Source organism: Fringilla coelebs (assembly GCF_963513975.1).
Source record: "Fringilla coelebs genome assembly, chromosome: Z".
NCBI classification, from domain to species: Eukaryota; Metazoa; Chordata; class Aves; order Passeriformes; family Fringillidae; genus Fringilla; species Fringilla coelebs.
In genome coordinates this window covers 10,338,632-10,351,882 of record NC_140031.1, presented here as the reverse complement: position 1 = coordinate 10,351,882, position 13,251 = coordinate 10,338,632, and the positions used below count along the sequence as shown (strand labels likewise).

At 45.2% G+C, this 13,251-nt stretch overlaps 1 protein-coding gene across 1 annotated transcript in view; it reads left to right on the top strand.

The window, feature by feature from the left end:
* Window positions 1-10,967: 10,967 nt before the first annotated feature.
* CCBE1 (collagen and calcium binding EGF domains 1) overlaps window positions 10,968-13,251 on the top strand; it is a gene marked incomplete at its 3' end in the record, with an annotated part of 92,599 nt that continues 90,315 nt past the window's right edge. The window contains exons 1-2 of the mRNA XM_084225276.1: window positions 10,968-11,073; window positions 11,190-11,270. Of these exons, the coding sequence (XP_084081402.1) occupies window positions 10,973-11,073; window positions 11,190-11,270 (182 nt within the window). The 5' untranslated portion in view covers window positions 10,968-10,972. The remainder of the gene's footprint in view (window positions 11,074-11,189; window positions 11,271-13,251) is intronic.

Genomic DNA, 13,251 nt, shown 5'->3' with positions numbered 1-13,251 from the left:
GATTTTCATTCTTAGAGTTCAAATGAAGTGGGCAGGATGCAGGGAGAATGTAGCTTAAGAACAGTTGTTAAACTGATATTTTTATAGAGTTGTGGAGGGGGAAAATATCCTTCTTGTATACAGTCCTAATTTATTGCTTTTGTCTCTTATTCCCATTTTTGTTTCTTGGGGTGACACTTTGAAGACATATTTCTCTTAATTAACATGGCTTGTTGTCCTCAGAAACACTGGAATACAATGAGCAGTTTTCCACTGCCATTGTGCCCAGTTAAGTCTGCATGTTTCATCCTCCTGCAGTAATTTCATCATGCACAAGTTTCTGGTATTTCCCTTTCTCTCCTCTACCCTCTGGCTTTGCTCTCTGCAGCTCAAACAGATATGTACATCCCAGACATTTGCATGGATCCAAAATATTTTGAACAAGAAGCTTTGGGTTACACATTCTTGTAATTTGCTCACAAATTAACACCTAGAAAACTCTGCTGCGATGTCAGTCTGGCTGTTCTTGCAAAGCAGTCCTCACACAAGGGCAGATTTTTATAGTCCACATTATTACATAGTTGAGCAGGTATCTTAGAAGTTCTCCTTTTATTTTAGCCCTCCCTTCAGCCTACTTGGCTTGGCTGTGACCAGCCAGGGGTTTAGGCTCTCACTGTTGTGCTGAGCCCTTCACCCACATCCATGGGAGCAGGCAGCTTCCCAGAGCCTCTAGCAGGCAGCTAATACTACCGAAAATTGTCTTTTTGTGCTTTTCCCTTTCCCACTCACAGCTTAGAACTAATTTTTCAAAGCAACAAAATCCTTTAGTTCAGCTGGACATTTCCTGTTTATGGCTCTTTTTGCCTTATTTTGACTTTATTCACCCTTAATGCTTTTCTTTGAAGACAGAAATATAGAGGGAGAAAAAAATGGGCTTGAATCAAGTCTAGTTTATTGATCCTTAGGAATATTTGCTGCCTTGCTGCACTAATGATGGCTGGTTTGTATGAGATATGATGTATTTCTGTGGCATCCACACAACCTTTGGGTGCAAAGGTTAGCCCAAACCTTTTAAATGCCAACTTGAAGGTAACTGTCTGCAGAGCTAAGACAGACACAATTCTCAAGAAAACCCTAGTACGAGACAATCTGAAACATTAAGAGCAGTGATTGTGACTGGGCCAAGAGAGAAGATAGAAATTGATAGATAGACAGATAGAAAGATGATCCGTCACCAGTGTCATGCTGCTTTCATATCAGGAAAAGCATGCTTGCTGCTCTGTATTTCAATTGTGAAGGGCTCACCAGGGCTTTGGCAGCATCTGAGTGTCAAATACACCAAGCCTCTCTCAGCACAAGCTTGGATTGCCCAACACATGCTGAATGCCAAATTATTTTACTGAAATTGGTAAAGGCTGCAGTAAATCAGGGATGACTGAAGAGTAACCACATATGAACTAGTTTGCCAGTGTGTTGTGCTATTAATGATTACCTGCCCTTCGTTAGAGAATAGCACAACCAGCACAGCTGGTGTATCTAACCATTAGCCAACTGATGTTTTTGCTTCTGTTCTGACTGAACCTCTGAGGGGGGAAGGTGCTCTTAGGGTTACACATTAGCCCCATTGTGCCATCAGTCCCTGGAGTGGGAGCTTGATGCCTCAGGGGAATTGTCACCCCAGCTCCAAACCAGTGCTGCTGGGGACAAAGAGTCACCCACGCCAGCTCAGGGAGGAAGTGAGAATTCTGGGATGGATGGGTGTGTGGTAAGACAGAGAGGAAAAATGCTTAGAAGAGAAGGCAGCAAGCCAGCAATGAATGGCACAGAGGCTAGGGTTGTCCTGTCCAGGCCACATGTGGGAGTGTTCAGACAGCACTCCTCAAACGTTTCCTCTCCTCTGCAGAGGCGCTTGGCTGGCGATGGGGCTGACCTCAGCTGATGGACACACTGACAAAAATCAGGGCAGGTACTGAACAAACAGGAGCCCTCCTGAGCTGCTCCTTGGCTGCTCCTTAGTGCTGGCCTGAAACCCAGGACAGGATCTGGAGGGTTGCCTCAGAAAGAGAAGCAGAAAGCAACAGTGGGGTGAGGCCATGCTGATGCATCCCTGGGCCAGTTTCTGTGCTGTGCCTGCTCTGACACCACGACTGACAGTCTGATTGCTTGTACGGGCTGCTCAGCTTGGAAAGGCGTTATCCCAAGGGTAATATTTCATACACATTCTTGTAATTCATTGAACCCCCCCTTGCTCTCATGGCAACAAGCCACCTACATGTATTTAATCCAAAAATAAGTGTTGTAGATTATAAATAGCTCCTGCACACACTAGGAATGTATTTCAAGGAAATATTTTGACAGAACGCCTGAAAGAAGAGTCAGTTAGGAAAAGCAGCTTAGTTCAGCTAAGTGCCAAGGTATGCATTGCTAATTTCCCCTGTTGTTCAGTGGAAATGAGTTACTATCATTATTGCTCCTTTGCTTGCTTTTTTTCCTGGCCATTATTTTTTAGACTGAAAAATAGATTACCTAACTTTGGTAAGTAATGGCTGCCAGAAGTATAATAGAAAAACATAATTTTCTGTAGTATTGAGATGCCCCTCATCTCTTTAAGAAATCAAACTAAACTAAATATCACTCCGCAGATACTTTTTTTTCCTCTGTATGTATGTCTTTTTTGCTCTTTGGGTTTTGTTATTTGTTTTGGTTTTGGTTTTTTTTTTTGACTGAAATACAGACTTGAAAAAAGCTATTGCTTCATATATGGTAAAAAAAAGAGAAACACAATTTTGAAATACAGTATTCTGGCTGCAAAAGAACATGTGTAAGTGTAACTTAATTCTCCAGTGTTTTAGTCCTTTGAGACCGCTGCTGAGAGATGCTGAACATTGTAAAGGACTTTCATAGAGCTGATTGATTTATTTTTTCTTTCACAAGAACTTGGGTCGCTGTTATCACAGTGCCCCAAGGCCTTAGAGACCTCACTGTGTATTTCCTTGAGGACACCTGGAACATGCACATCATGAATCACTGGGCACTGCCAGACATTTTGAGTGACCTTCTTGCAAGATGCAGGAGATCAAGCCCTGCCTACTTGCAGTATTAAAGGACCTGCAAAAGGGTAAATGTGGAAAGAATGTATCTCAGATTCATTGGTGTAAAGCACGCACAATTTTTCCTTGTGGCAAATCAGCCACCCAGTGACAGGCAAGGATTAGGACTCTTCTAGCCTGAAGTCAAACCAGATGTAAATTGCTTGTTTTGGAGAGAAAGGTCCTTCTCAAGGCAAAATTCTGTATTTATCCTAACAATTAACACCTCAACAAATGGACATCTGGATGTGGATTTTCCCCTTTTCTGGCAGGAAAATTATCTTTCCCAACATGCTCAGTTTGCTTCCTGCCTGCTCTTGACAGACTCTGAAATCTCCCACATCCATCACAGAAAACAGAAATTCAGCACTTTACAAGCTCAAAATAATAGATTTTTACAATTCTTTTTCATCATCGATTTTCTTCCCTGCAAGTGTCCCACACCACTGACTTAAACTTCTTTGTCTCTGGACATCCACTGCAGGGATCAGGCCAGAAGCAGTACCATTAATCATGAAATAAACACTGAGAGATTTAGATTATTTCATGTACATTTCACACAGCCATCCACAGAATTAAGAAGAATTCACTTTTAATCATAGAGGGTGCCTGGAGATTCATTTTCCTGCAATGAATGTGCCAGGGCCTATTTCTGAGTAATTTACTGCTGATTTGTCAGAGTGGTCAGTCCTCATAGAAAATAGTCTTTTATCTCTGACACAACCAGCACAGTTTTAATGGGAAGGGACTCTTTAGCTGAGACAGTTTAAAAACACTTGCCTTTTGACCCCTTTCTTTGAGATGTGATTGAATGTGTGGAGTGTTTTTGCAAGGAGTGCAGAATAAATAAGCAGTGAGTGAGCTGTCACAAGCTGTGGAGTGAAGGTCGTATTCTTCTTCTTCTTCTTTTTTTTTTGCTTGTGTTTTGCCAGATTAACTTCAATGAGAAGGGTGACTGGTCTGAATCAAGCCCTTTTCTGTGATGAGTTACATGTGTTGCTCTGTATGGCAGAATGAAACTCCTCAGTTGAAGCTTTCCTTATTTAGAAGGAAATAAGATGGAAAAAAATGTATCAGAACTAATAAGGCAACAAAACCATCATGCAGGAGATGAAAAGCATGAAACATGCAACCATGTCAGGGAAAACTGCAATGTTAGTGCAAAACTGTTGCTTCCACTTTATGTCAGGTTGATTTTCAGTTTAAATAACCTGTCCAAGTCTGTGAGTGTGGGGGGCTATACCGGTGTAAAGTTAATTTGCTGACTTATAAATTACATGCAAGTGAAAACATTCCTTCCTCGTTAGATTTAAAGGTAAGGGTCGTGGAGTTGTGCTTGCATGAATGTGTGACCCAGCTTTTCCAAGGAGGGCAGGTGCAGTCAGCCCCCCAGGAGAGGCAGACCTCAACCTGTGGCATACCAATCATCTCTCAAGCCTCCCTGCACCTGGCTTTGCCCATAGCTACAAGAACTATGATTCCCTAGCCATATGAACAAGGAATTTTTGCTCCCCAAGAGCACTCAAAAACTTTGGGATTTTTATCGAGTTGCATCTGTGTTAATGGATCTACCACTGGAGAGTGCCCAGGGCTCCACAGGAGCCTGAGCCAAAGAAAACACATCTGGGAGGAGATGCCACAGCAGGGACACGTGCACAGAGTCTCCAGGCTGCATTTGCTTTGGCACAGGCTCCAAGGATTGCCATGAGCAGAGCAGCATGAGGGTTGCTTTTCTTTCCCCTGTGTCACAGGCCTTCCTCAGCTCCCCTGTGCAGCTCCAAGCGTGGGAGCACTCCGAAGGAATGCTGCAGTGAGCTGTGGAGGGGCAGCTTTCTCACAGGTGTAGCTACAGCTACCTGAGCTGCCTGGAGCTGCATCAGGCCATAGCTGCAAAACAGCTGCACAGCCCATGAGATAATGTTTCCTGCTCTGCAGGTGGGGTGGCAAATCTGTGGGAGGCTCCATCTACATGGACCAGATACCTGAGCTGTCTGCAACTTGCTGTGGATGGGCTCACAACGGAATAATTTTGGTTTAGCAGCTAGGATGGGCAGTGTGCAGCACTCCTTGAAGAAATCTGCACTGGGGCAGGTAGGAAACTATTACTACATGTCCTCATATTCTATAGTGTGAAACATAACTTCTATAAATATCCAATATTTTTTCACTTTTAGAGGTGTCTTTTTTATTAACTAGATACTGCCATCAGAACAAATAAATACTTGAGAGTTTACATAAGCCACAGGTGTGGCTTGACACCTTAGTCATTGGAACATTTTTCCTAACATTTGCAAACCACTGCAAGAAGCTATATTCTTCTATGAACAGTATTCTATACTACAAAATAAAGGGTTGTCAGTTAATGATATATAATTAAAAAAAACCAAAATACCTCACCCTTTATTTGTAAAACTTCAGTTACCAAGGATTTGTCACTAAGGTTTTTCTCTTGCTCAAGTCTCTGTGTCTAGTCTCTGCAGTATTTGGTACAGAGTTTGCAAAATAAACCCCAACACCTTGCTGGGGACCCATCATAATCCTAAATAGGCTGATGGTGTCAGAGTCTGGCCATTTACAGGCTGTTTCCGTGGCAGGCACACACAGCAGTCTTGAGTATTGCACTTCCTTTGCCAACAGCTTGCATGCAAGAGCAGGGCTCCCACAGCTTCTTTTAGTCAAAGGACACCTTTGGCTTGTGGAAGGAATACTTCCCGGGACTACCTTCCTCCATGCACCACAATGTACCTCTGCAAATAAAAGAGCAAGTGCTCAAATCTTAGTTCAGTTTGTATCATCAGATCTAGTTTCCCACCTACTCAGTTTCTTCTACATACATGTGGGAAATGCCTGTTGTTAAAGAGTGATTTCTGGGTCAGTGACCTTCCTCCTCAACACCCAGGGCTTCTAGAACATGACACTGGCATGAGATGCTCATCAAAGGAGCAATTTAGGTGGATAACCTTGTAAACTTCAGAGGCACAGCGCATTAATTTAGACTCTTACAAAGACTAGGTAGAAGGGATCTGTTTATCTTGCTGTCCATGCACCTAGAGCAGTGTTCCAGGCCTTTCAAAGGAGCCCAGACTGAAAAGGAGCACACATGATCTGCAGAGGTTGATGGTGTTTGATAGCTGGGATGCCATGGAAGATTTCACATTCTTCAGCTCTAATCTCTTATAACAAAATGGAATTCAAACCTAACCCCCAAAAAAATAAGTCAGGTCTGGTTAGTGTGATGCCATGTCCCATGTATCTGCCAGGATTTGTTTTTGGTGGATTAGTGCTCTCATTTACGTGTTTTCTTCTTGGTCAGCAGTGTTATTGTTTTAGCTGATACTTTCAAAAGGTGTTTATTTTTGCTGCTAATCTAAGATGAGCCCTGTAATTATCTGTGAAATAGAAGCAATTCCTTTCTGTAGCTGTGATGCTCTCTGGAGGCAATGCCTGATGTTTTCTGTTTTCTGACATGCCTTTTTCCATGGCTATTTTCAAAACAGTTGCATCACATTTCAACTGTCTTGGTCCTTTGTGGATGTGTTTTACCAAAAATACCTCAGACAAAAAGCAAAGACTTTTTGTCTCCTAGATGGATTAAGTGCCATTCTAGTGTTTGTGATGAGAAGTATCTTTCTCTGCCTCAATATTTTTATTTAATACAAGTTTTGTTGGGTATTTTACATGTTGGGCTATAGTACAGAGTAAGATAGCCCCTTGAACTTACGAAGCAAAATAAATAAAATATTTTAATTTCCTCAGTTTCACACCTTTTCAAGTGGTAAAAGAATGGCTGGAACAAAGAGGAAAGAAGAACAGCCTTTCTCCGGTTTTTAGCCCTTTTTCACCTTCTCCTCTGCTCTTTACCTCCCAAACATAACTTGGAGTTGCTGTGGCTATGCCACTGTTTTCTCACGTTTTTGTACATTTTCCCTGCTCTGACGGATGCTTTGCTGGGTGCTCTGCCATCAGCTTTCAGGATCTAAACCCTGGGCAGACCTTATGGTTCCCTAACATTTCTTCAGCCTTTTTTCTTCCCTAGATTACCTCTTCTTCTTCCTCTCTTTTTGCTCACTTTCTCTCTCTTCCTTCCTGCTCCAGACCTGCTTCTAGGGGATCATTTCTGAGAGCTTTTGCATTCAGTCCTAGCTTTTGCCCTGCCTGTTTATTCCTTGCTTCCCACAGCCTTTTACAGAGTGGGTAACTGTTGATGATGTAGAGGTTAGGAAGAAGTTTCATCTCTATCTAGAGAGAGAGAGAGAGATAATCATTCAGGAATTTTTTTTACTCTCTCTGTTATCTGATTCTGGATGTTTTTCTGAGATGGAACATTGCTCTGGGTGCCTCCTGGATTTCCAATGGTGTGGGAAATTTTTATGCTGCCTAAGCTTGGGTGAGTGTGTAGCAGTTGAGCTTGGATTGTGCAATATTCCTTGAAAGTGGAAGTCTGGGTCTGGACTTCCAGGTTCAGTTCAGGCATTAACCTGGGAGGGAGCCTAATCCATGAATGACCAACGTGAGGCCTTTCAAAGTATCCATTCAAGATGTTCTCGCAAATCTCTGTTTTCTCTCTGTTTACACCTTCAGCCTTGCTCTGATGCCCCTGAACATGTCAGTGCTGACAGCTGGAGACCTGGTACTTGGTGCAAACACAATGCTGTAGTGGGATTAAGACCATTTACAATAACTGGTTACTTGCTTTGTGTTTGAAGAAGATGGAAAATACACCAATGAAAATGTCGTTTGTAAATGGATCAAGAACAATCACAGTGCATACTTCTGAAGACTGCAGTGAAACATCTTAAAAAAACAGCCAACTAATAAAAAAATCCCTGTGCTCCCCTACCCCCACCCTTCCTCCCCAGGCATCATGGTCATAGTTCTTTTAAAGGTGGGAGTAGAAAGGAGGTAAAATGATCTTCTGTTTAGGATCACTATCAAAGTTTCAAATCTCTTGCATGCATTTCTTGCATGTACTGAGCCTAATACAATTGCCCTGGTGGAGATCAATGATAATTAATAACAGCTCAAGATCTTCGTGCATGCAAATAACCTCTGTATTTCTAAGGAGTCAGGGTTACTCTGAACACTCTTCTCATCATGTTCAGAGGCTGTGCCTTTCCACTACAGAAAAAGCCTCTTTGGAGGCAGTAATCAAGGTTTGCTTCTAGGCTATTCCAGTTACCAGCAATATCCAGAAAGGAACTTGAATTTGTATTATTAATTCAACAACATCATTATGAATGAACTGCAGGAAACAATGCATCTTCTTCCTATGTAAACAGTGTAAATAAAATTTCTGATAAGCACTTTGCTGCATTGAATTCCTCATTCTTTCCTTTGAGAGCGTTCCAAAGTTTAGTGTGCAGCTTAATCAACTTCATACGTGCTTGAGTTGGGCAAGTCAAAACTAACATGACCCCGTACAAGAAAAAGCATCCCTCGCACGAGAAATCCCATTCTGCTTATTTACTATATATGAAAACAGCCCCAGCCATTCCTTCCCTGAGGCAACAGGAACTTTTCCATGTTTCCTTAACCACCATCACCCTTCAACACTTTTCAGGACGAAAGCCTTGTTCTCAGGATGACCCTGGCTGCGTGGTCATTAAAACTGAGATGGAGCTGATGAAGCAAAATGACCAAACCTCCAACTTTAGTGTATTCAGCTCCAATATAGTTACCAACTGCAAAGTACGGTGCTGTCTAACCTCTCTTTTTTTTCAACTATTGACCACATTAAAATTCTTTTGAATATGAAACTTTGGGCCCTGCTTTGGCAAAGAGTTGAGCACAGGATTAGCTTCATCTGCAGGTTACCATCTCTAAATTAGCAAGGCTGTTAGCATGGGTTAAATAAATACATATGTAAGTTAATAATAATATTTTTTAATTAAAAAGATAGCAGTGTGTTGATACAGTGCTATGTGGGTGGCAAGGATTAAAGAATAGGCAGGGAGAGAAGTAAAGTAGTTTAGGTAGTGAATCAGATCTTCACTGAGTGGCAAAAGTTCTGGAAGAAAACCACCTTTTTGGAAGCATACTTATGCCAGGCCTATATTAAGGCCTTTTAAAATCAAAGTTCTTCTGCATTCACGGCACTTGGGTCTGGGCTGGAAATCATCCAAAGGATTTCGGCTCTGTGCTGTGGGATTCAATCTCTTTAAAAAAAGAAGCATTTTGGGAGGGTCAGTGACCACTTCTGGAATGTGTTAAATTAAATCCTTTGTTATCTATAGACAGACATCACAGGGGTTACAGCAGTGCAAACCTCTCTTCATTTCAGGCCTTGTCACTGGATACTTTCTGCTTGGAGCAGGAGGGTAAGGAACATGGTAGGGAGACAGGTGTCTCCTGAGCTCTGGGGTCCAGGCACCCAGGTCCTGCTTTTGTTCCTGTTATCTCCAGATCAGGAGGGGCTGCCTGGGAGAGGTGAGGGCTTAGCCCTGTGAGAAAGACCTACAGCTTTCTCTGGCTTCAAGACAGCGAGTCCTGCCTTTGCTTACTCATTATTTGTATAAAGGAAAAAGAAGTAATTATGACAGAATAAACATCTGAAACATCCTCTTGAGAGCAAAAGCCAAAACAAGTGGGGGAAAAAAGTCTGCCATGAAGCACTCCTTTGCTTAACTGAGCACAGGAGTACAGACAGTGTGCAGTGTTGCCTAGAGGAGAGAAATACCTTGAAGCTGGCAGTTCACAGCACAGTCAGCAGACCATGATGACAGTGGGTGATGTGAAACTCAGGAAAAACTTCTGAACAATCCAATAATTTCCCAGTTCATCTATAGTTAGTTTTTTTCCGGACAGCATACCAAAGGGATTAACAGTTTAATCATAGCTGGTTCATGTATGGGGATCTGCATTGTTTATTTATTTATTTTGTTATCAGGAACTTCCTCTTAGAGACATAGAAAACTGAGGCACAGAATGGTGAAATTACTTGTTTAATTGGTGCCTGTGGCAGGGGGAAAAATAGAAGTGTGTTTCTCAATCTTACACCCTTTTATTACTCCTGTGCTGGTTTAACAGAGGAATTACAGCTCCTTGCATAATCCTGACTCTTCTGGCTACAATGATATATGAGTACAATCCATTGCTCACATTTCCCTAGTTTTTCTGACTGCAAAATGAGGTCTTTTATACTGCAGGTGAAAGTGCTGGAAAGGCTGATTAGCATCCTGTCATGTCCCTGGAGCTTTTGGTACTTGTAGGAAGTTACGTGATGATCAAAGCTAGTGCATCTGCCCAGGATATTGCAAAGGCACGGTGGTTCTGCAGGTTTGCTCCCCTGGTCCCAAGCAGTTTAACCGTGAAAGCAAGATTTGGTAAAGTGGGCCGGATCTGATGCGCTGCTTTATCGGAGTCTGCTGTCATTAATCTCCGTCTTTATGAATGGTAGGGAAGCGGCAGCTGTACACAAGGATAAACAGCCGTCGCAGCAGAGATGCTTTGAACTGCTCTGCTCCTTTGGGGAAGAGATTTGAGATAAAGCCGAATCTGGAAAGCATCAGTGGTGGTGCGCCGAGAGCCGCTGATCGCCCCCGCCGCTCCGGACCTTTCCACCACCTTCAGCCCCCTTCACCCTGGGGAGGGCACCCTTCTCCCCCACTTCCCTGCGCTGCCCGCAGCCGGGGGGTCGGGAGAGGAGCGTGGCTTTGCGGAGCTGTGTGTTGATGTCCCCTCACTCCCACCGCACATCTGCCGCGACCCTGACACATCTGGCTGCCGCCCCGCCGCGGGGCAGCATCTGCCGGCACATCTGGGCGCGCGTGGCCCCTCCCCGCGGGCACATCTGTCGGCGGCGGGGGGCGGCCCCGCGGCGGGGCGGGAGGAGCGCGGGTCGGCGCAGCCCCGCCGCCGGCCGGGGCGGGCAGAGCCGGCGCGGCGCGGAGGGGAGCGACGGCCCGATGGGGCGGCCGACCGGCAGCCTGGCCCCGCTCCGGCTGCTGCTGCTCCTGGCTCTGGGACACGCCTGGACCTACCGGGAGGAGCCGCAGGACGGCGACAGGTGGGTGTTGCGATAGCGAGGCTGCCTCTGTGCGTGTCCTCCCCGTCTACCACCTTCTTTTTCTTTTTTCCCACCCTTTGGAGTCTTTTTTAACACTCCGACTCCCCGCCTTGCAGGGAGGTTTGCTCCGAGAACAAAATCGCCACCACCCGGTACCCCTGCCTGAAGCCCACGGGAGAGCTCACCACCTGCTTCAGGTGAGCGCCGCAGCCGCGGAGAACGCGGGGCAGAGGGGGCGCGGGGCTCACGCGTGTCCGCGGCTGGAGACTCGCTGCCCGCGGGGAAGGCGGGGGGGACACACGCGTGTGGGTGCCAGGCGCAGGGACGGCAGCTGTGCCAGCTGTTTGTCTCCCCCCTGCTCTGTGCTAGCCCACCCCGGCATTCCCGCGACCCCGTGGACCGCGGAGCAGGTAACTTGGTCACATCCCTCCCGAGTTCCTCATCTCCCCTGGCAAATCCTGCAGTTGTCCCAGGGAAGGGTTTCGGTAACTCGCTGCAAACGCCACCCCCTAGACATCACTGGAGAGAGAGGGCGCGTGTGGTTCTCATTGCTGTACCGAAGCCACCGACAGTTTTTGATACGGTGAGAGAGGCTTCCTCTGACCTGGGTGTCCGGGACCACATTGGAGCTATAGCTGCATCAGTTGCAGGATAATTAACGAGATCATCTGGACTTCTGCTATGCAAAATATATCTGAAGTTAGGTAGATGATTTGCTCTCAGAATTGGTAACTTCAGCAACCAGCTCTGGGGGAGAAATTCAGCAGAGGCCTCTGAAATTAAGTAAGATGAATCTAATCTCGAGTTTTCATTTTTCAGCTGTGTGTTTGAGAAACATCATCTGTTTTAATAATGACAGCTGTCCCGAGCTGTCAGTGGTTGACAGTAGATGTGCTTTTTTGAAGAGCTGTACACAAAGTACGAGCACACACACATCCCTTCACTGATGCCCTCAGGTTAGCTTCGTCCCCACAGACGAGATGTTTCATGTATGAAAGCTGCTTCTTATGAGAGGCTGCTTTGTGGAGGCAACTGTGTGTGTATGCTTGCATGTGACAAGGAGCCACCTCTGTGTACCAAAATTACAGTAATTACAGTAAGTGTAGAAAGTGTTACAGAGAGTGTCCACTCCTCAGAGAGTCCATCTCTTCTGTTTGGCATTAGTTCAAAGAGCTGTAGACAAATGTTGCAGCAGCATTGTCCCTCTCCTCCTATGTTTTCAGGCTTGTTCATTCCCTCTGGCAGCCACAGCCACCTGGGACAGTGTCCTGCCACTGCCCAATTCTTAGGAGCATTAGCTTCCTCCCAGTCCTTGGGAAGGGCTCTGCAGGAAATGAAGACCACCCTTCCCTGCATCCCTTATCTTGTCTCTCTCCTCTCTCTGTGAAGGTGAGGCAGAGCCCTCTTACAAGCAGTTCTGTAGCACCAGCGGCAACACATTTTGGAGAGGGACGACAGTGTGCAGCTTTTGCAGGTTCTTGGTTGAACCTGCAGTATTTCTCTGGTTTGGGGGCAGAGCACTGGGGGCGGACAAGACTGTTCTGAGTGGGAAGTTACTGAATGAACAAGCCAGAGTGGGAGCTTTGTAAGGCAGCACACACATGACCATCCGGCTCCTTTGTGTATCCCAAAATCCATCTGAGGAAAGTGATTCTGCTTTGCGCATGACAGAGGAGGAACACACAGGCTCCACTGGCTGCTATGGACCACTGTGCAAAGAAAGCAGGACTCTGTCCAGCTGCCAAGTCCCACTTGTGCCTGTTTCATCCTTCCTGAGGTATTTCTGACCTTTGGGCTCTGGTTGTGATGAGCCTTCCTCCCCAGCTCCCCCTCTGCACAATCACAAGTGATATTCATTGTCCCAAATCAGCACAGTCTGTGTGGATGAGAATTTGGACATTGCTGCATCGACCTCTTGATTGTTTTAGTTCAAACATTTTCTGTATGACTTCTAAGTCTCCTTTGCTTTAAAAAAGAAAAAAAAATCCATTTCTGTGTAACCATGTATTTTTAAGGTTTTACCTTTAGGCTTGGGTGAGGGCTCCATTCCCCAGCCTGCAAGGTCTCTTTCGTGAGAGATGCACAAGAGCAGGGCAGCAACTCTGAGGGGGAGCAGTTCTGCTCAGCAGAGCAGCTCTGCCCTGTGCACAGACCTGAGCTGCAATGTGCTGGCAGTCC